At 43.8% G+C, this 23,397-nt stretch overlaps 3 protein-coding genes across 4 annotated transcripts in view; 2 read left to right on the top strand and 1 right to left on the bottom strand.

Annotated features, from left to right (window-relative positions):
• LOC8052938 (transmembrane and coiled-coil domain-containing protein 4) overlaps positions 1-19,499 on the bottom strand; it is a 64,620-nt gene extending 45,121 nt beyond the window's left edge. Inside the window, exons 1-7 of the mRNA XM_029975428.3 lie at positions 19,051-19,499; positions 18,360-18,474; positions 11,581-11,638; positions 10,922-11,063; positions 8,813-8,945; positions 8,485-8,582; positions 3,030-3,173 (exon numbers count right to left, since the gene is read on the bottom strand). Coding sequence (XP_029831288.1) covers positions 3,030-3,173; positions 8,485-8,582; positions 8,813-8,945; positions 10,922-11,063; positions 11,581-11,638; positions 18,360-18,474; positions 19,051-19,105 — 745 coding nt within the window. The 5' untranslated portion in view covers positions 19,106-19,499. The remainder of the gene's footprint in view (positions 1-3,029; positions 3,174-8,484; positions 8,583-8,812; positions 8,946-10,921; positions 11,064-11,580; positions 11,639-18,359; positions 18,475-19,050) is intronic.
• Positions 19,500-19,572: 73 nt separating this feature from the next.
• On the top strand, positions 19,573-20,090 carry LOC120850677 (TP53-regulated inhibitor of apoptosis 1). Its single transcript, XM_040223287.2, has one exon. It carries the CDS (start codon positions 19,726-19,728, stop codon positions 19,963-19,965), a length of 240 nt encoding a protein of 79 aa, XP_040079221.1. The 5' UTR covers positions 19,573-19,725; the 3' UTR covers positions 19,966-20,090.
• Positions 20,091-20,303: 213 nt separating this feature from the next.
• Positions 20,304-23,397, top strand: part of LOC8052939 (transforming growth factor-beta-induced protein ig-h3) — a 30,557-nt gene continuing 27,463 nt past the window's right edge. Inside the window, exons 1-2 of one of the 2 annotated variants that reach the window (XM_002399874.5) lie at positions 20,304-20,723; positions 21,078-21,277. In XM_002399874.5, coding sequence (XP_002399918.3) covers positions 20,414-20,723; positions 21,078-21,277 — 510 coding nt within the window. In that variant the 5' untranslated portion in view covers positions 20,304-20,413. The remainder of the gene's footprint in view (positions 20,724-21,077; positions 21,278-23,397) is intronic. The other variant, XM_029975429.3, reaches the window with a different exon arrangement.

Below are 23,397 nucleotides of genomic sequence, written 5' to 3'. Positions count from 1 at the left end.
TACATATTTGCATCTATTTTGCCCATCCCTGACAAAGGCCTAGGGCACGCTCATCATGTGGGTTCAGACAACCACTCGCACGCTATGTTGGCCGTCAGTCAATCGCTTGAGGACTCTGCTGTTCTTTAAGTCCCAAAAACGGAAAAGTCCCAAAAACGGAAACGAGGGCAGATGAACAGGCAACAGGCACACCACTAGCAGGTGGCGTGTGACGTCAAGTCTGACGAACACTGACGTCACAGAAAAGCAGAGGAGGCAAAGAGGAAAGCCGTGATGTTTGCCCGGTGAATGTCCAAACAGAAGACAGACCGGCGGACTTCAACTTTCACCTCATATGGCGGGGAAGTGCCGCCTCACGCGTTCTCAAGTTTTCTGTTTGGCCACCCCTTAAGCACACACTACATTTTCCTTCGCACCACTGCAAATATTATATTAACATTTGTGTATTAGCCCGTCGGACTGAAAGACAATGTTTACTGAGCCTTCCTACTTTTGTGAAACCTTTTGCTAGCATCAGTTGCACGGTAGGTTTGATGCCCTCGAACACAGCACAAGCTGCTTAGTTGTGTGTAGAAGCAAAAGTCAAGGCAACAATATCTTGATTGATGAGTACCAGTATGAACCGCAGTACATAGTTATTTTTGGTACAGAATCAAGAATAAAGCAAATAGTATATTCCACTGAAATAATGATAAAAGGAATAATTTAGTGCATCCATATTCGCATTCTTTTCAAATTCTAATGGTTCTAATAAAGCTGCAATTCTTACATCAGATAAAAAACAAAACTAATTGTATTTTATTGTGGACATCAATAACATTTTATACGTAGAATTAATAATAACAAAAATCAGCATGTGAATGATAAATATACATGACTTCTTAAAATCAATCCCTCCGAATTTGTTAAGGTTGTTTCCAAGCTTCCATCAACAGCTCTAGATAATTTAGTCTTAGTGTGTTTGACTGTGCCATCAAACAGATATGAAGCCATATAAAGGAAATAGCTCAATGAGAGAGTTGACAGAAAAAATAAGCCTTTAAAGCAGTTCATAAAACAAGGGCAATAAGCTCAATTATTGTTTCTAAATCTCGAATTTGAAAAAGATATTGTCAGAATATTGCTGTCCATTATAATTAGGGCTCCGTGTTTTCGAAGTTTATTTTTCGTGAAATTCGGAGGGTGTTTTTTGGAGTTTATTTTTTAGCAAAAATTCGGCGTTTATTGGAGTTTATTTTTCGTAGATCCCCAATTCTCCGAAATTTGGAGATTAATTTTGCAATGTTTCCTATTAAAATAATAAATAATAACCGGATGCAAACGTATGCCAGATAAAAACTAAAACGCGTTTGTATCAATTAAGATCTTTTCAGTTGAATTTGGCGTTGGTGTCATTGGCAATACTAATTTGTCCCACGACAAAAGTCGCACACGAGTGTGGCTTCGATAAACGTCGATACCTTAAAATCAATAAACTGCCGGAGGTAGCCGCAAGGAAGCTCGTAGTCATCCCATCAATCTATCATGCGGCCGCGCAAGGTGGAATGGTTAAGGATGTAATAGAGAAGTTTCAACTGCCCCTCTTCCCTATTTCATACAATCTCTATGGTCCATGCGCTTTTACTGTTACCCCCAGAAACGTACCCTCTCCTTTCTCTAGATCACAAGTCCCATGGCCCAAACTGGAAACCAAAAGAGTGGCTTTTGTCGTGACACGAATGGTACGATGACCTGTTTCCATAAACTAACCACAACGAGACAAGCTGTGATACCCCCCTTTGAGAACAGTCCAAAACTTGAAAGATAATTATGGTGTCATTTTCCCAGGACCATTGATCTTGCCCTGCTCAAATTGTAAAAAAAAAAAATGCTTTTTTCTTTTTTTGTTGTGGGGGGGAGGGTAGGGTGTGGCATGTGCACATAATAATTCGGAGTTTATCGGATAAATTCGAATTGACAAAAATTTTACCGGCGGGTGTTTTTCGGAGTTTTTCGGATTTATCCGAAAACACGGAGCCCTAATATAATATACATAATACCTGCAGTTTGAAATCATGTGTGACATCCCACTCTGGAAGGGTGCTTTCCCCCTAGCACACGGGTGCACGAGGCAAATCAAAAGATGCATATAACTGTAATGTCCATGATGCGGTTGTTGCTTCACTGCAGTGCACCTGTGCACGGTGAGAAGCATACTCACCGAAGCTAGCTAAATTGGCAGAACAAACCGCGCACATAACCAATATTGTAAAAGATTTCCGAGTACGGTCAGTGATTGATAGAAATGAAATCAAATAGTACAATATTTGGCATCATAATTGAAAGTTCTGAAAATTCGCACAAGCCTACCATAGCAATTTGGCCGTGTGGCGGGGCCTGAGCTATGATATTGTTTTAACTGATATTGACTTCTGGGGCAATGTTGGCACGCATTTCTCAAGTTTTGGCAACATGTAGCTGGATGCAGCAGTGTAACCACTTTAAGGGGGGGGGGCGACGGGGGCGGCCTTCCTCCCAAACAAGGTCGACCCCCCTCGCTCCCCCCTTCTTGGAGGGCAATTTGACATGGATAGGCCCCCCTTGCACAAGAAAGAATGGGAGAATAGTATCCTTAAAAATTTTCCGCCCCCCCCCCCCCCCCCCCCCCAAAACGGAGTTCTGGATCCGCCCCTGGGCACAAGCGGCGCAGCCATCACATCGCTGCTACGCAAGCCACCATCGATAAACCGTGCATTATATGGAAATGCTTAAAAAAATAGGTCCATTGTATTATCCACCGGCGTAAGCTAAATGCGAAATTTTATCCTCTTGTTCGACTCGATCCCCTTTATCCTTGTCCACGCTTTGGTTTAGCTGTTTCAATGCGTAGCAACTGCCACATTCGATTTCAGTCGAAAGCAAATTACCGCTGGGCTTATTAGCTGCACAAGCTGTCTCTTCCTTAACCTAGCGTGCGCGCATGAACTTATCATGCTTCGAGTTTTTTACGAAAGGGGGGTATCGGAAGGAGTCCGACAGACCCTACTCACCCGTCAACCCAGCTCCGGCAATGCCAATGAGTGAGCCAATGACTGCTATCCCAGTGGCAGAGCCCAAGGCAGCAGCTCCGGCACCTCCTATGATGGCCCCCGCGCCGGCAGCCATCAGCGGCGCTGCCAAACCACCCGTCAGGCCTGGACACGGCAACAGCCATTGGTACTTTTCAAAAAGGCACGTCATACATATATATACATAGAGCGAAACAATATTTCCCACACAAGCACCTCTCCGCAGCTTTTACCGTCCAGCCTTGTGAAGGAACTGTACCTCCGGCTTCAGAAAGCGAACCCAGTAAACTAGGAATTAAAATTATTATGATCACTACTTTAGAGCCCCATTAAATCTTCTTAGTTTTGGAGAGTAAAGCATAACATGTACTGTCACCAAAACGTGTAATAGCTCTGTGCAATCGCCCGCTATATCGCGAAGGTATTTTTGTGGAGCAAGGGTAGCCAGTGACAGGGAGCTGCTGAGATGAGGGATATCAGCTAACGGTGCCTATGCGATACGACGTGGCACTGTGATTTGCAACTTTTTTGTATGATCATGAACAGCAGACAAGTGTTGAAACTAACACCATTCACTGTCTTTTGCTTGATACGGTATCAAATCAAATTTGGGGGCTTTACGTGCCAAACCAACGACGGGCATCTGGCACGCCCCAGTGGAGGACTCAGGATTAATTTCGACCACCTGGGGATCTTTTGACGTGCAACCGAAAGCTCGGTTACACGGCGCCTTCTTCGCAATAAGCCTCCGTCTTGATACGGTAGAAATGTACTACGCAAATTTGCAAGATGTAGTATTCCACTTCTTGATGAAACTCTCTTCGTCGATAAAAAGGCAAGTTCAGCACAACATCTCTGTCGATTCCCAACTACCTACTTAGTAACCCGATTCGTTGCCCACCGCACTTTTCGGGTAAAGTTGATTTTTTATTTTTTAAACGCAGGGAAATTACTTACTCTTACCCATACCTGGTGGCAACCAGTTCGTCAAGTGACGTTTCATTGACAGATTGTTCCAGTGACACTGCGACATTTCATTAAAAGGGCACTCATGTTCGTTTCACCGACCTATATTGCAAGCTACTGTGGATACCTTCTTTTCAATAGCGAAGCAAGGCGCAATTGTGCGTAGTGCATCCTGTTTGAAAGCCTAACTTGCCGAACCCAGATCCTTTAGAGCTTGCGGATATGTTTTTGTTTTATCGGAGTCACCTGGTTTACTTCCAGTGAGCAATTTACATAGCAAACAAATTTTTCTATTGACAAAACATAGCCAGAGTGTGCAGTTCGCAAAAGGAGCTTCCATTCATTGCCACAATGTCAATGAAATGCGTATCGATGAAACGTGTGCCAACGAAGAGCCATCCATGAAACGTGTCTCAGTGAAATGATACGGACCGCAAGAAAGATACGCGTAAAACAATACTGACAGAATTTAAGCCTACCATAAAATAGATTCGAGCCTCGATTTCTGATTGTAGGATCCCAAATTATCCAAACGAATAACAAGTGGTCGTCCGCTTGAGTAGCCCCTTGCAATTTAAATACAGCTGCAGGTAAAAACCCCATTAATTTCAAAATCTCAGAAACACAAAAAGAAAGAGTACAGTCCCCTCTTGACTTCCTGCCTTTCCAATTATCATGTCCTCCCAATACACGCTCCAGTAATTGGCATGTTCAATTAAAAATGCCCTATTGTACATGTCAATCTCATTGTAACACGGCAATGCATTTGTGTGGACAGATAAAAAAAGCAGATACCAAAACGCTCGTAGTGTATGACCAAAACAACCACAGCAGCACACTAGTTCTACCCAAGATTCAGTTCACGATAAGGAAAGAGGGACATTTAAGACAAACAGACAAGACAGGCGAAAGCCTGTCTTGTCTGTTTGTCTTAAATGTCCCTCTTTCCTTATCGTGAATTAATAACCAACACGCTCAACCATCTACAAGATTCAGGTTCTCTACGATTTTGTCTACTGCAGTGATGTGCTTGGCCTAAGCCGTTTTGGAGCACCTTTCGGAGCAGAACAAAACAGTGTTTTGGAGGAGCAAAAGTGGCTTTTGGAGCAGCCAAAACAGTGCTTCGTAGCAGAAAAAAGTGGCTTTTGGAGCAGATATTCTTAGAAAAATAAAAATATTTGTTTTAAGTGCTGGACAAAGGAAGAACACTTCGCTCGCCGCAATAAGCAAATTATGGTCAAGTTAGACCACCTGGGAGTCTTTCAACATGTTAACTAAAATGCCAATGACACGACATATTTTGCAAAGCTTCAGTTAAATGACACATATATATGTACCCGCTATAAATAAATAAGAACCAAACTGCACATATTAAATTTATTTGAAAATGACCAGCTTAGTAGTAAATATGAAAGCATAAAGTTCACTAGTTATACAGGGTCTGTCCCAAAAGTTCCCGGAATCGTTTTTTTTATAAATCATCTATTCAATATCAGTTTACAATATTTTCAGAACTTTTCAAAGTAATCTCCCCCTTCTTCGATGCACTGTTGCCAACGCTGAACCCAATCACTGAAGGCGCCCTGAAAGCCGTCAACAGGAACCTCCTTCAGTGAGGTCGTCGCAGCTGCTTTTACCGTCTCCAGCGTCCCATGCCGAGTTCCTTTCAGGGTTCTTTTGATTCTTGGGAATAAAAAGAAGTCCGGTGGTGCCAGATCGGGGCTGTACGGTGGCTGGGGCAGCGTTGGCACACACATTTTGGCCAGCAACTCGGAGACAATGAGCGCGGTGTGGCTTGACGCATTGTCATGGTGCAAGATCCAGTTGTCGCAAATTTCTTTTCTAACTCGTGGAACCCTGTTTCGCAACCGGTTGAGCACTTCACAGTAAAACTCCTTGTTGAATGTTTGTCCCTGTGGCACGAATTCACTGTGAACCACACCTTTTCTGTCAAAAAACACAATGAGCATTGCATTGATTCGCGATTTGCTCATCTTTGCTTTTTTCGGGCGAGGAGACTCCGTGGTGTGCCACTCGCTCCTCTGACGCTTTGATTCGGGATCGTACTCGAAAATCCACGTCTCATCCCCTGTGATCACTCTGTCCAAAAATTCTGGGTCTGTTTCGAAGCGTTCGTGCAATTCCTGACACTTCAACAAACGCTCTTCCCTCATCTCACGCGTCAGGACCTTTGGCACCATCTTCGCGCAGACATTTCCTCATTTGGAGATCCTCTGTTAAAATGCGATGAACGATTGTTTTGGGTATTCCACACTCGTCTGCGACCATTCGAATGCTTAATCGCCGGTCCTTGTCCAAAACGTGACGCACTTTTTGCACCGAGTCATCCGCTTGTGATGTCGTCGGGCGTCCCGAGCGGTCGTCGTCGTTGACGGACTCCCGACCTTCCCGGAACCTCTTGTGCCACATGAAAGTTTGGCTTTTTTTCATCGCGTCGTCGCCGTAGGCTTTCCGAAGCATTTCGAGCGTCTCCGCCCCGTTTTTACCTAGTTGCACACAAAACTTGATTGCATAACGTTGCTCCAAAAACTGGTCCATTTTTTTTTTCTCGACGAGGGTGCTGTAGATGCCTCTGCGCGAAGCGTGACCTGCCTCAGCAACTGATAGCAGACAACTGAGACCGGTCTCGTTTCGAAGCTTATATCCCCCACTAACTTCTCCACCTGAAGCCCCACCACGCCAGGCGGCGTTGCCGACCACAAAAAATCATTCCGGGAAGTTTTGGGACAGACCCTGTATGATATAATAAATTGAAGCAGTATCCGACAGATGAAAAACGTAACTACTGCAGTGCAATACGAAACTGTACATATGAAAAAGGTGCAGTACGATTGGCGGGTGTTTTTCCTTTTGCTTTTTGAAACTCTCTGCAAGGCTGCTGCAAGCCTCCCTTAGCTTTCGGCAAGTAATGAATGTCCACTTTCAATGTCTCCAAAGACGTTGAGACATCCCAGAAGTGTACAGTGCTGTAGGCGTTGACGAGCAATTCCAAAACGTCTCCCACCGTTTTACTGGTTCCCGACATGCCAGATTTTCGTCAAAAGCAAGCAAATGTAAAGCAATCGATTGCAATCGTCCCGGCTGGTGCCTCTGTCATGCAATCATGTTCGCAGTCAAGTGAGGGCAACTTCGGCAGCTAGCAGTTGCACGCGTTTCGTTGTGCAAGCGGAGACGGTTGTTCGATCGAAACCGAAACACTGCCACTCCGCTCCGTCGCCATCTGGTCCCCAAAATTGTATGCAAAATGTAACGGTCCAGCATACGACAAAAAAAGAAAAGTCCAGCAGCGCGTGCTTGCCAGGCCACCGGCGAGGCACAAGCTAATTTAGAAGGTTAAAAAGTGCAAACAAAACAAGAACAATAAAGCTAATCACACACACACAAAAAAAAGAACTAAAGCGCATCAATGCAAGACATCGCGAGTCAGGGTCAAAAAGTTCTTGGAGCGCTTGGTGCAACTGAACTCGAGATAAACAACCGCGCTGTGCAGGTTCAGCGTGCAGACATTGCCTTTTTTGCTTTAGCTAACTTGTCTTAAACTTTCTTTTGTGACAGACTTTTCATGTACCGGGGTCGCTCTCAAAAGAAAGCCCACCGAGAAAAACCTAGGTAATCAATACTTCGACACATCAGTGTTTGAATTAAAGAGGGATTTTAGCAGTAGCGCTTCGTTTAAACAAGGACAGGATTGCTGATTACCTTGCAGCGGTTTTTACATTTCAGTTTAGAAAGTGCCATATGTGCAGCAATGTGTGCACAGGAACACCCGACGTCATGCAACCATGGTGACTGGTAGGCAGGGACCAAAAAGAGTTTTGCCACGGCCGTTTCTTTCAGAAGCGAGTGCTTCAGATCACAAAGTAACTCCCGCCGTGTAAAAACGTGGTTTCGTTTTACAACATGACGGCATGGCTGGTACCCGGCAAGCCAGCATCGGGGCGTCCGCACACGCTTGCATCTTTTGGTAAAAAATTTTTTAGAAGGATGCGAGACGAGACCCACGAGAGCGAGAAATGAGAAAAGGCGGGAAAAACCATGCAAGACCGGATGGACGATTGATGCAGCATACTTTCTAACGGGCGGCCGCTTGCGCAACCTAGCTCACGCATGCTCAATTACGGTACTACTCAGTTTAGTTTCGGTTTTGAAAGGCGACCTACACTGGTCCTTTGGCGTAGGCTTGGTGCAGATTACCAATATTTCGGCGAAATGTAGCAGGATGTAGCAGTGTTAGCCCCTTGGTGCAGTTTGGCGCAATTGGCACAGCAATCACATCACTGCTACTGTTTCACACCTCATTTTTGGGGTACAAATTTCCAGATTTGTTAACACTTTTCTAGGGACCCAAACGGGTTAAAATGTTTTTAGGTTCGATTAACTCGCACAATTGCTGCAAAGGAATGGTTTTTGTTGAACGTTTGACCAGTGAGCAAAACAATGTCTGACCTACCGATGACGGCACCTCCTCCCACCGTAGCAAGACCAATCATGAGAAAACGCTTGAGCTTCTTGTTTCGCTGCCTTTTCGCAATTTCTTTGCGCTCTTCCCTGCACGAGAGATGGACAGGTTTCAAACTCTCGTCTTTGGAAATGCTAGTAACGGATCAATAGATCTTTAGTTGCAACATTTTGTGCCAGATTCAGAATGTACACATGAAAAGGGTAACTACGCTGTTGCAAAAACAAACAGTTGGCAGATAGGCTGTGTGGCAGTGGATTCCTACATGGATACAACTGGTGGTCTACATGTTGAAAGATGACAAGAGAGCTCAACGTACTCAGTCTGTTCGTGCACTTCTTGGGACAGCATCTCGACGACCGATTCTTCGTACATTTCGACCAGGGCTCGAGACACCCTCAGTCTGAGTGCCACGTAAAATATAAAAACTCGTGTTCGAGCGTCGTAAATACCTGAAACAGTATGAAAGTCATTAATTCTCACAAAAAAGGCACAAGCTTTTTTTATATATATATATATTCAAAATAACAAACATCAAAAGCATGCTGTGAGAATGCCATCCAGATGCAGTACTGGCAACTCATAAAAGTCTCACTTACGAAAATCTCCTCAAAGAACAGGTAAATTTTGTGCAAGATTTAGATTCTAGAAATCTTCACGGACTTGAAACTAACTGCAAATTTAGAGAACACACGTTGTCTTAAATGGCAAAAAAAAAAGCTGTCTCAAAATGTTTGTAAAAAATCCACAAATATTTAGTCCACAGAATATATTACACCAAACTGCAAAATTCTGTTCCAGAAAAAGAATCACGTGGAAAATTTTCAAAATTTCAAGCGCACAAAAAAGATATTGTTACAGTATTTTGTTAATTTCTTATTCAAGACCCAGCACAGTAGAGAGAAGTGTTAGCAAGAAAACAGGCAAAAAAAGGAACTCCACTAAAACATAACTGCATAAAAGCATTAGTGAACCCCACATTCACCTTGAAAAATCCTGTTAGAGCCCCCAAATTTCGAACACACGAGGCATCACTGTCAAAACAGTTGCAAATGGCACAACAAGCTTCTACCAAATGGAGTCTTGAAATGTTCAAGAGTAATGTGCAAGGTTATCTAAGTAAGGTGCTACAGGCATAAGTTGCAGGCAAAAAACACCAGTCACTGTTCTTCTAAAAATACATTAATACAGGCCATAAAATGCACAAATACATAACACTGAGATGTGCAGAAAACGAAGAGAAACGAGCAACTAGACTAAAATTGTAGGAAAACATGCGACAGCAACCTGTCACACCTGTGGCCAGTCCTTTGGATATGAAAGCACAAGAGAGAAAAACAAAAAGAGTTACCACTAAGTGGCGCGCAGCCGTGATCACTCAAAACCAATTTTTTCAAAAACTTCGACCTATCTAAAAGGAAAGTTTTCTCTTCTGATTTCAAAGAATATGTCACGGGATACAGCAGAGGAGAGTATGCCAATGTTTCTTAGTCCATATTGCCTCGTCTCATCCGGTAAGACCTAGTTGGTTCTCTAAATTTCACAGCAATTCATTACAAAAACGGGAGATAAAGTGACATAGTACCGAGAACAAAGCGCCGACTCCCGGTAAAGGGCCGTACAAACAAGACGCAGCATATGCTGAGCACGACAAAAATCTTTTTACATGCTTCTAGAAAAAATGCGAACCTTGCGACGCGCAAATACATATTCAGGAAGGACATCAGCCGCACAAACAGCACAGGCTTCCTCCTCGCTTCCTCCCTGTCGTCTCCTCCCATTTCTTGTTTTCAGGAGGTTGGGGACTGACAACAATGGTGGAGGCGACAGCCAGCACAGCATGTGAGTGACTGTCCAGACCCCCGTGACGACCACACTCCAAGCCTCCGTTCAAGCACTACATTAAATTTAGTAATTCTAGCTTGCTACACTGCCTCCTGAGTCGTGTTGCAAATTTACTCAATCCCACTGCAGAGTAAAGGTTTTGTACCTCGGTATTCTAAAACTTACTCTAATCCAGCGCGTTGCCCTATCGGTGTTATGACGCAATATGACCTGCGGGAGTAACTCGTATCTGCTCAAAGCACAACATCTGCACTGCAACAGTGCCCTCTCAGCATTGTCACAGCACTGTCTCAAAGCTGAGTTAGCGCAGCATTGTGTGTCAGCAAGAAGGGCTAAGGTCCCATGCATCGGAGTGTCGACAAAGTACCGATATCAAACTGAGCGCCTTGCCTATAACATTGGCTTAGCGCTGCGGTGTACGTGTGCAGAGACCTTCAGAGTTCAGCACTCTCTTATCCGCCGCCTTACGAAGTTGGACACACTGAGACAGTTCAATGAGATCGATCTAAATTCACACTGCAGCGACGTCATCCGCCTCACTGATGCGAACGCTGGAGCTTAGTGGCCAGACGAGGACACTCACCTCCTTGCACGGCAAAGAGGACGAGATCCTCAACCACACGCAGGCAGTTTCCATTCAGCCCAGGTTCCTCCTTGAGCACGTGAATAAAGGGCTCCAGCTCCCCACCCTCTCCACCCATGAGAGCCTGCATGACAGGTCGGACCTAGGAGAAACGGCGAGGAGTCACAACCGGAGAAGAAGCGAACGCCTGTTCTGTAAAGCCGTAGAATATGGAGCGAGCGCCCACCAACAATTTCTGGATAATCTGGAAAAACTGGAGGACGAGTGCTTGCTAGGTGTGGAAGGGATAGCACATTGTAGGGTGGGCTTCAAAACTTTGCACTGGCGTGCACACATCCTATAACTGCTCGGTTGCGATCATTTCCTAAGCAATATACTTACTTTCAAAGTAAATATTGTGCTAAAATTCTGGGGCAACTTAATTTTGTGACATCCGTGTCCTATCCAGGCACTCAAAAAAATATTTTTTTGGGGACGTCCGTTTAACAGAATAGTTGTGCTCCTCCCGTGGTGCCAGAGGTGGAAAGTGATTCAACTGTCTCCTAAATGACCTTTTGCTAAATGACATTTGAGGTGCCCATGCAGTACAAAAGTCAACTCCCCCTCATAGTGATCTTTATCAAAAGACAGAACCTTTGCACTGACAGATAGGCCCTCACCTGACCAGGAAGACTTAGGTGACAAATGATCTGTGAGAGACACCTCTCGGAGAAATCTCTGAAAAAGAAAACGGCATAATGAGCTTACGTCAAGTTCAGGCCACAGACTTGAATGTGTGCAAAGGTTTTGGTAGCACATGCAGCACACGTAAAGAAGACAAAATAATCTTTTCTTCTGGTTTTTCCCCAAACACAATATCAATCCGCAGCAATGTACTCGAATTCCTTATGTGATAAGTGTAATGATGGGGCACTGATGCATTTCTTTTCTTGTCATTTCATTTCACCAGTGAGCTTGATACTAGAGAGTTTTAGCAGATCGTTTTTTCACCCCGATAACGGCACCCGATAACGATACGATGCACGCACAAGGCCGCCGGAGGGGAGAAGAGGTATCGTTATCGGGGCAAAAAAACAATCTGCTAAAACTCTATTGAAAGCCTAAAAAATCACTCAGTTTTATTTTTAAGCTTTCCAAGAATTCTTGTTCTATCCAGCTCTGGCTTGCAACATCACCCATGACAATGCACATTTAACTGTCATGATGGTACTGACGACATACGGGTATCTATCAGGGCACAATTTACAGACATGTCAGCATGCTTTTTGTTGCATGCGTCACCTGTTCCTTTTTTTTCATTGTTTGTTCATGCGCAGAGGCTTGAAAGTTTTGTAGTGGTTGAAAACACAACTAAAATAGTTTTTTTTTCCTTTGAAGAAGAATAGTTTTTTTAATCCTCTTTTTAGCTTTGTCAGGAGGCTGTCAAAACCTACTATAAACGTTTGCAAGTCCCACCTCAGGGCACCACCATGTTGCTCAGCTGGGGTACGCTTGAGCGCATATCATAATCCGATTACAACGCCTTGCTGAGGCGTCGTAATCGGTTTATGGCAGCGCCCAAGCGCACCCCAACTGAACAAGATGGCGGCGCCCTGAGGCCGTACTTGCAAACGTGTATAAGAGGTGATCTGGATGGCCTGCCTCTTTTTAGGTGACTAATTTGTCCCTGAAAGCTAGATTCTGAGGAATGATGGCAAACTTTGTTTGGTGCAGCTAGCAAACGACAAGGAAGATGCTATTTACAAGTTTGGACCTTTTTGGTTCATATGACCAACACACATGATTTTTTAAAGAACTAGTTATGGAGGAATGATTACCTATACCAGATAAAATCAAATTTTAACTTTTTTACAAGCTTTTTCATTTTTACTTTTGTGTTCACAACAGGGCACGTTTGCTTGAAGCCAGTTAACTTTAACCGCGGTAAAAAGTTAACTGCATTTCCCTACAAGAGGGAATTTTAGGTAATGTCACCGGCAGAGTAAGAACAGCGGGGAAACATGGTGGTGCCCCTGCGAGCAAGCGTCGCTTGCTTTGGACCTAATATGTCGTGGTATCTGCAATATCGGATGCGTTAGTCAGCAATGAATGGTGCAGGAGACTTTAGCTTTGCCTTACCGCACTTAAAACACAAAGCATGAGCAGTGACCTCGTCGCATTTTTTAGATAGTCTTTAGATTCTGGCCATTCCTAAGCCTAAATGAATGCGGTAATTGTCGGCATGGCAGCGTCTCTTTAATTCTATAGTGGATTGCCTTGACTTAATCGGCCGGGTATTGATAGCACGCATAAGCAGACAGCGTCCCAATAGACATTTTGCTAAATTTCCCAAGCACCAAGGTGCATGCTACGAGCGTAGTTTCACGCGCTGCACGTGCTGGCATCTGCAGTAGCAACTGTTCTAAAGCAAAAGACTAAAACAAATTTGCCTGGCACTCGGGTTCATCAAAACCTTATTATGATTACTTACTTCGAATTGTTTATACGGGGAAGGCCAGCGCGCGCGGAGCGTAGAATTACACATACGTCATTCTCCTCCATGCTTGGGTAATTTAGTAATGGGCCAATTTTCACTGAAGCCGAATTACACGCTCTTCAATTTATGATAGAGTTATATACAGTTTATACATCCTGGCCAACCATGCTGCCAGTGTGCCTTTCACCAGCTCACTTCTTCCTCGTCGTCTCTAGAACTGAACTTTGTCATTCTCTTTCGAACATTGAAGGAAATTTAAACGAGGCTTGGCTCCACTTCAGGCAGCCAAACATTTAAAAAATTTTCAAACAAGGGTTAATTTAGTTTTACCTTACCCAATGTCTGTACCATGAGCAACAAAAAGTACTTCTTAAGCTCAAATGTATGCCGCGCTGCGTCGCGAAAACCCGGTGGCACGCGTTCTTCGGTCTGCCCTTTTCGGGAACTATTCCACGAAACTCACTTAGTATATTCGCTACAACCAGTAGGTGACACCAGCTACCACCCCATAATAAAACAGGGAGCTATTGCTCATCCAGCCCTCATCAAACTTGGCTAGGTACTTGTAGGTACCTACCTAGTAAGGAAGGGCAGTTAACTTTTTACTGTGGTTAAAGTTAAGTGGCTTCGAGCAAACGGGCCCAGAAATAAAATTTCTAGCTCATTATATTCCTTGATAGTGTTCTGGCATCACAGAAAGCGAAATACACTTCATATTATTTGAGCCCACTATCACCTGATGGGCGATAGTGGGCTCAAATGATGCTGGAAGATGCATCATCAAGGGTTCATGGAATCACAAAGCCTGGTCCAGGTGCACAGCAAAGCAAAAAACCGGCATTTATGAGATTTTGCAAGCGGCGTCATCATCATCAATGGTGAATAAAGATCCCCCAGTAGCGGTAGAAACTTAAATGACAAAGTTGACCTTGGATGGGTGGATGGATGTTAATGGCTATACCTTTTGTGACGGGCGGTAGCTTGCACCACCTAGGCTAAGTCTAAACTTAACCTTTTCATTGATGGAGACAAGCATCACTTATCAGGAGATCTATATATACTTTTGTCTGTAAGCAATTCTTGTTTATGTTGCTTTAATTTTAAAGCAAACATGATTTGTTTTGCTTTAAAATTATTGCTTAGCAAGGACTATTGTGCTAGACCCTCACTTTTACATTCTCTCACAAGTGAGACAATCTGCCTGAACTATGCAACTGTCCTTGCAACCTGGTTCCACTACTGTACTCTTTTGTCTCACCTGTTCAGACTCTAGTGCACTGCCCCAGTGCTGTGCCCGCTAGCAAAAATAAGTAGCAAAATAGCATTACTCATTTGATCATAAAAAAAGTATGCGTTACTGAGATTCGTTTCCGTTTTGCAAATGTAACAAAATACCGTTATACTTCCAAAATCTAACAAACATTACTTTCAATTTCAGTATTCTTTTTCAACGATAAGCTGAGGATACAACCTTTGACAACAATTAAACTTTTACCGAGTGATTTCATAGTGTTTATTATATATATTTTTTATCAGATTTGTAGAATACTTTTTTAAATTCCTACTGAATCAACTTTGCTTTTTTCTTCTTTTGTGAATTATCGAGTGACCTTTATGTGCGCCGTGTGGCCATGGGGCTAAGCCACAAACCGTGTTTTAATCAAACACACGAGTCAGTGCAGTAACTTGTCCAACCAGAAGGGTGGAAAATCCGTTAATCAGGAGGAAGGAAAACCGGTACTTCATTGCTTAGGAGCCTTCTTGGGATATAGCCAGGATGAGGAGTTAAAATTAAAACCTTCAAGCGACAAAAAATACCACGTCCTATAACAAAAAAACCTGCCGCATTATTTATGCATAGAACGAAGTGGATTTTACAAGATTCGGTTGTTGAACGAAGAAGCTATGCTTTTAGTGTGTGAAACATGTTTGTCTGAGTAAAATAACATAAAGCTAATCTAAGATGCACCTACGTACATATTTCTTAATTCAATGCATGAAGGGGCAAATTGGCAACATTCCGCGAGGAGCCAAATTTTGTTTACTACAGTATCTTAAGGTCAAAATGAGTACAGACGGATCCTGTCGCTTACTGCGAGACGTCTTCGTCTTTACAGTACGGCAGCAGTATTCCTAAAGGAGGGTGAGGCCCCTCTCATTAGATGTTTCAACAAAACATCCAAGGAAGAGGGTGGCAGCTTCCGTGCAGTGAACAACATTGTGTCTTTTGGGCCTTGCATCTAACATGTTACAAGCAACGCGTTACTTGTATTCAGTTACTTTTTTCGGCAACGAAGTAACGGCCTACATAGTTACATTTTAAGAGAATGAACGACAAACATATTTCTGTTACTTTTGATGAAGTAAAGAGTAACAGTATTTAGCTACTTATGGAGGGGAACGTGTACAACAGAAGTACACAACCTGGTTCTTATCCCAGCTCGCGCCTGTAATTTGCGGGACGAGAAAATGTTAGATAGCCCATAAAAGGATGTGTAAAAAGGTGTGTCGGTAAGGCCATAGTTATCCCTGAATGAATGTGTTAAAAAGCAAGGAATTATTGACAACAAATATTGGAAGCGGCCTCTGCTTAAAAAAAAAACAGATGTGGCTGTAATCAAATTACTTTAATGAAATTACAGTAACTTAATTACTTTGGCAGTAATGAGTCATACATTTCATTACTTTTTTGGGCAGTAATTCTGATGCAATTCCTTAATTACTTTTGTAGCTTTCAGCATATTTTCTGCACCCTAAAGAAATGAAGGGCAACTATTTTTTCCACAAAAAATACAGTTAAAAAAACTGTAGAAGGCAAAATGTAGAAAAAAGAAATGCATTAGGTAACTTACAGAGGGACACATCTTAGAGACAACATAAGTGGTTGGAGGCATACAATAGCTAGAGTGCAACACTCATACACAGAATGATGCTCTACTGCTAAAGAAATAAAGAAAGAACAGGAAATTGATACAAGAATTAGAATCTTTGTTCCCACAACCATTATGAAGCTTATTCCTCGAGGGTGTTCCTGGCATGAGCTTCTTCGTTGCCCCTTTGTGAGCACAAGTTACGAACTGGTCAGGAATCCAGTATACAAAGACTGACACAATAAAGCAAAAGGACAATGTTTGCTGTGCAAAGGTGTCATAGAATTTAAGGGGAATTTAGTAGAGCTGGGCACTAGAGCTGGAGCGGTCTTTACTCTGCGATACTATGAGCGAACTCCTCATTTTCTTTGCTGGTAAAACCACTCAAGAGATTATTAAGCAAGTGCAGGATGGAAAGAGTAACTGAAACTAATGCCGTTACGGTAGTTCTTTTCAACATATTCGTAATGTAATTTAATTACACCTTAGTAGTATTAAGCAAAATAATTAGTAGAGTAATTTAGCCAGCTTAGAAAAAATGACACATTTAGATTAACGAGAAAACATCATGCATTACTTCCAAGCTGAGGTAAAATGTTCCCTTTGAACCACAGTAGCGAGTAATATACCTACTAGTTAATTTCTGAGTGAGTAACCAGTAACGGTATTTAGTAACTATCTCAGTAGCGTATACATGTCTGTTTTGGCATCAGCGTGGGAACCAGGCACGTAGCCAGGGGTGGGCCCATGGGGCCTGGGCCCCCCCCCCCCCCCCCCCTTCCCGAAATCTTCCATTTTGTTGGGACCTCCTCTTCCCCTCCCCATCCCCCTCCCCTCCCCCTCCCCTCCCCCTCCCCCCCCCCCCCCCGAAACAAAATCCTGGCTATGTGCCTGGTGGGAACATTAACCTTCTCAGTGAGGGATTTCTAAGTGATGCCGTGGAGAAGAAATATTTCCCCTTTTCGGCGCAGTCTAAAGAATGCAAATTAATTTGTTATTGAGCTAAAGAAAAAAAAAAACTTATTGAAAGTAACAAGTAATGTAATTTGATAGACGATATTGCAAATGATGCCGTGGAGAAGAAAGATCATTTATCCTTTTGACGGAGTTTACAGAATGCGAGTTAGTAATTTGGTATTAAACTAAAACAAAAATATTAATCAGAAGTAATGTAATTTACTATTTTAATTTATTACGTAATGTAATTTGTTAAAGTAACAATTTGATAGATGAGACCACAAAATAGAAACCAAAATACTTTATTCCTTGGTAATTTAGAAATACTATATCAAGTATGTTAGTGCATTACTGCAAAATGTAATGCGTTACCTGTAATGTCGTTGCTTCCAACACTGACTGCCCACTGATGAATATTCTGCAGTTGCACAATGTTGTTACAGGAGAGGTGAACTCCGCCTCTTTCACGCGCCTTCTCAATGAATATGCCAAACGCAGTACTATTCCAATTACGGGGTTAGCTCTCTTATGAATATATTCCAATAAACTAAGAAATAAAAGCCTTTTGTTTCCCCAGTTTATTTAATCGTTTTAGAAATAAAGGTGAATTTTTATTGTGATATATCAATATTTATATGAACTGCTGTATAATAAACTAATTGATTCCAAACATATTTTGCTCGCTGGCACAAGCTACTGCCTAACAAATAGGGGTGCCTCCTCTAGGCTTCCAGCTGATAGCTGATTGGCTCTTGATACGAAATTCGTAGAGCTTGGTACACTGTGAGATGGTTCACGTTCGCATGGCAGTGCTTTCTATGTGGCACAGTCTTCGGTGCAACATTTTCTCAGCATTGCATGCACGTTAATAGAATGCGACATCAGTGAAACTGAATATAATGGATGAGTAGTGTGTGGCACATGCAACAGCTTCCTTCATAGGTAGCAGCTCTCCCAAAGCCTGAAAAGAATACAGCAAACTATGTAGGCATGCAATGGCAGTGGAATAGGGCTGAGAGTTTGGCACGTGGTCCTTGTGTGTGTGGTTTCATTTGCCTGACTGTCGCGCATGTCTGACGTGGACCGACCAGAGGGAGGTCTCACGGAGAGTAGGCCGTATTCGAATACCACGTACCTGTCCCATTCATCCGGGAATAAGTCATGGAGTGAAAGAGCACAGATGGCACAGTACGAGTAGAGGCCCGCATCGCCAAGGAATTTCTGTACAGGCCTGCCAATTCGATGTGGCACTGGAAAAGACAAAGACAGCCGTGCAGCCTAAGATAACCGTCCCAATCCTTACAACCAAACCAGTTACTGATTTCCTTGGAAATATCCCTATAAAAAGCCCTAGGTTTATGTTGTCACCTGCCTAGAGCAAGTGTCAAGGTATTTAACGTACAGGCAAAGGTTAGCCCCTACAGGATTCGAGTGTTGCTTCACCGCAGTACAGGGCCGGGTGACTTGGACAATGCAGTAAGACTGCTCAGCTGGGATCTTCGCGACGAACAACGTAGTTTTGATTATGCCGGCACGAACAGACGCGCAGAAGGATGTTTTTGGTTTCTAGTATTTGGTGCAAATTTCGACTAAATAAGGGATAAAGTTCGGGTGGTCGATGGTTACGCCATCAATGTTCAAAACAAACAGATGATATATTGAGAACGCCCCCGGGCTGTGAAAGATCAGCTGATGATAGAGGATCGATAGCGACGAATTCCTCCGATGGAATCAATTAGCTATCCGAAGTTTCAAACAGAAGTCCGGAATAGCCCGTTCGTATATTTTACCGGATTTAAGTCCAAATGCTCAAGACCAACGCTTACCTTGCGCAGGACTTTGAAATGCTTCCTCAGCTTCCAGACCGATCTCGTCGGCCATGACAGATGTTACAATTTATGTCGTCCTCCGTCCTATGCCACACATGAATAATCTCATCTCAGTGTCGTCAGCGCGCTACCTGAGTTCTCGAGTTCATTTGATAAGTAATAAAGCGCAGCAAACTAGAGGCTTTAAAAGCGCGTTACCCTCTTGCAACTGCATGTGATATGTCAAGCATACGGACCAGACGAAACATGACCTGTTCGCGTATGATGCATGCGCACCGTACAAGTAGTTTTCCTCATTGGCGCACGATTTTGTAAACGATTAAAATATCATACGTTCGTTAAAAAATACACATATCTAACCTTTGTGTTATGTTGACCTACGCTATTGTATTCCAGGCGGAATTAATGTCCTAACTTGATGACGAAACTTACAAGGCCGAAAGCGCAGCAGCTAACCGTGGCCCATTGGCGGAGTGATACAATGACAAACCACGCCAACCACGCTGTATGAGCGGAAAACGTGAGCAGCCGAAGCAGAAGCGCGGCAGATGCAAGGCTCGGAGGTGAGCCTGAGTGAGCCGGTAAACGCAGCAATTTGTCCGTTTGTTTTGAGGCAAGCGTTTGATGACGCCCTTCTTTTCTTCACGTGCCTGACTGATATGTTTTCGGACGATGAACAGTGTCGGAAACGAATGCAACGAGCTCAAGAAGGAGTACGACGCGTGCTTCAACAGTTGGTTTTCGGAGCACTTCTTGAAAGGACGTAAGGAAGACCGCTGTGCACCGCTGCTCAAACAGTACCAAGAGTGCGTGAAAAATGCCATTCGCACGCACAAGATCGAACTGTGGGAAGTGGAGCAAGACGTTCTCGGCACCGACAAGGAAAAAACGTCGCCTCCGCCCAAGAAGTAACGCCGTCGTAGTCCCGCGGTCTCCGGAACCGTGGTCAGCGTGTGTGATCACCGAAAACGTGCTTGTATGATGCAATGTTTTTTTGTTTTATGTTTCGCTTTAGAGTAAAGCTGGTATGTTTGGCACTTTTGCTCTTTATTTCTTGTTTTTTACAGCGGATTTTATTCTGATTCAATTGTTAAAAGCTATGTCGTCAACCCGCAAAATCCTTTGCCGCGACAGTGCGTATTAAACGCGATAGCGTCAGCTAAATCCAGCGACTTTAATAAGTCTACCCTGAAAAAAAAAATAATAATAACGCCTTTAACGAACGGAATGACCCCAGCGACATCAACAGCGGGCAAGGCTGGCAAGGCCGGCAAGAAGGCACGTGGTGCATGTGTGACGTCAGCTACGTCGTACTTCGGGGCGTGCAATTGTCGGTTCTGCTGCTTGCCGCTCGTTCGGAATGGGGGTGATTCCAGTCGCCGCATTCGCCATCGGATGCGTCTTGCCACTCGCAGTGGCTTATCCGAACCTCGACTACCTCGGCAACGCGTCCTTCGCGCTGCGCTTCTTCAACTCTGTGCCCGGGAGACCGGACGACTTTGGGCGGTCCCTCCACACGATCGAGACCCTGACAGGCGCGTTGCCGGAATCGGGAGAAAAGCCGTCCGGCAAGCGAAACAATCTACTCGAAGTCGCCAAGAGACTGAATCTCACAAAACTAGTCGAAGCCGTCACCAAGGTGGGCCTTCATCATGTGCTGAATCACGAGGGTAAGAAACTGTACTCCTAATGGCGCCCGACAGCAAATTTGTTTACTAAAGGTCCTTTTATATATATATATATATATATATATACACATAATTGAGTTTTAAATTGTCACTTTCGTTTTAAAGGAAATTGATGGTGCCGCTGAGATTTTACACTCCATCAAGGAGATTCTCTTTGTGCACGTCTGGAAATTTTCCAACGTCCATTTACATGTAATCGCAGTGACGTAATGGTGAGTTTCTGAATTTAAACGCTTCAATGTATACTGTTGTCCACACAAAAACGAAACGACTAACAATGTAAATTTCTTCCATGCCTACCTGAATTTAGTGCCTGGGTTCGTGCATCCTCCCTAGGTCCCTTCACGCTGTTCGCCCCCACAAATGAGGCATTTGACAATGTACCTGGCTACTGCAGCAATGTGCCACTCCTCGACATCATCAAGTACCACATTGCACTTGGCTCACACAGGAAAATCGAGTTTAAAAACAATGTGCAGCTCGACACCTTGCTGGTAGGTCGCAGAGTCAGGGTGAACATCTACCCGAATACAAAGGTAAGTTCCCCCCGTTCTAAATTCCCCTGCACGATAAAGAGGGAAAACAAATTCACCAAGAAGAAAAACGGAGTGTCTAGAGTTCCGTCCAGACGGAATAGTAGCAGACGCAGTAGAGTTCCATCCAGACGGAACGATATCAGGCCCAGCAGGGTTCCGTCCAGACGGAACAATAGCAGGCCCAGCAGGGTTCCGTTCAGATGGAACGATAGCAGGCCCAGCAGAGTTTTGTCCAGGTGGAACGATAGCAGGCCCGACAGAGTTGCGTCCAGATGAAACGAAAGCAGGCCCAGTATAGTTCCGTTCAGACAGAACGATAGCAGGCCCAGTATAGTTCCGTCCAGACGGAACGATAGCAGGCCCAACAGGGTTTTGTCCAGACAGAACGATAGCAGGCCGAGCAGAGTTCCCTCCAGACGGAACGATAGCAGGCCCAGCAGGGTTCCGTCCAGACTGAACAATAGCAGGCCAAGCAGGGTTCCGTCCAGATGGAACGAAAGCAGGCCCAGTATAGTTCCGTTTAGATGGAACGATAGCAGGCCCACTATAATTCCGTCCAGACGGAACGATAGCAGGCCCAACAGGGTTCCGTCCAGACGGAACGATAGCAGGCCCAGCAGGGTTCCGTAAGACGGAACGATAGCAGGCCCAGCAGAGTTCCGTCCTGAGGGCCCAGTAGAAAGTATTCTTCCTTTTCATGTCCAAGCTATAGGAACAATAGTTAAGCTCTCTGTCATTTTTTTTGGGGATGCCAAGGATGTTTTTGTTGTTGTGATCATTGACAAGGTGGAGCCACAATACTAGGTTCTTATTATGTGAATGTAATTACAAAATTATGCACTGCAATCAAAGTGAAACATTGTGAGAAGTGGTGACAGGGAGTGCTCCTTCATTACGACAATGCACCCAGTCTCAGGTCTTGCATTAGAATGCTTGTCTTTCCTGAATAAAGATTTGGAAATGATATCCACCACATCCACTGTTTCTGGCTCCCAGTAACTACAAACTCGTTAAAAAAAAGAAATATTTGCATGGGAGATTTTTAATGGGTCTATGAGGTAATAGAGGCCGGAGATCTGCTGCTTGCAGAGGTTGGACAAACTGTTTTTCATGAAGCAGTAAAAATGTTATAGGATTGCTAGGACAAGTGAATTCAACTTATAAAAAAGTCTAAATTAAAATGAACATAGCCAGTTGTTACTTCGGAAATGGGTCAAGGGTATAGGTATCGACCCTCATGTTTGCTGGACAGAGCCTCAGTGGGGTGTTTTTCTTCCTGGAACTTTAGCAGTGGCTATAGTTCCCTCTGGACGGAACTCTAGTATCGACTGTCATTCCGTCTGGATGGAACTCTGCAGGGTTTGCCAACTTTTCGTCTTGACGGAACTCTAGTGGTGACAGTTGTTTTGTCTCGGTGGAACCCTAAAAAAGCTGACTGCTAAGTGCTAAAAAAAAAAAAATGGTGCTGGTCCATTCCCAGTTGCTGTCACCCCATGTATTTTGGGCTTTTTCTGCCACTATTTTTTCATTGCAAATTTTCGAAATTTATAACTTTTGAACCAGATAATGGCAAGCTCTGAAACTTTGGCCTTTGGTTTGGACCACCTGCACTACATTTGGACAGAAAATGTTGGTTTTCAATGCACAGTTTAAATTTGGTGTGACAAAAACCTTTTTTTTTTTTCACATTAAGTTGATTATAGAGGGGAGCAGAACGATTCCTTCAAGTGCAATAACGAACACCACGGAGACTTGCTAAGAGCCTGAGACCCTGGCTGTTCAGTTGTCTGGAGCACTAAGTTGGAGCCAGTTTCATTTTTCGTACAGCTCCTGGAAATACTTGAATACCCTGGATTTCGTTTGAAGCCTTTTAAGGGCCCTTAAATATCCTTGAAAGTTAAAACAATCCTTGTATTCCTTGAAAATCCTCCATCAAATGCGGAAATGGGGCCGCGTCGTCTGGCAGCATGGCATGTCGTTTGTTCTAATGGATAAAGCCACTGCCAGTCCAATCCAAGGCATCCCATGTAATTGCCATTTTTGCTTTTTGTTGAGTGTGTTGAGGATCGACTGTGTTGGTGAGCGTGTGACACCTTCAATCGAGACTAAAGCTAAAATGC

The sequence above is a fragment of the Ixodes scapularis genome, unplaced genomic scaffold, assembly GCF_016920785.2.
Source record: "Ixodes scapularis isolate PalLabHiFi unplaced genomic scaffold, ASM1692078v2 PGA_scaffold1__304_contigs__length_218370807, whole genome shotgun sequence".
Taxonomy (NCBI): domain Eukaryota; kingdom Metazoa; phylum Arthropoda; class Arachnida; order Ixodida; family Ixodidae; genus Ixodes; species Ixodes scapularis.
Note: the sequence above shows the minus strand (reverse complement) of the source record. Positions and strands in the feature narration are given on the sequence as shown.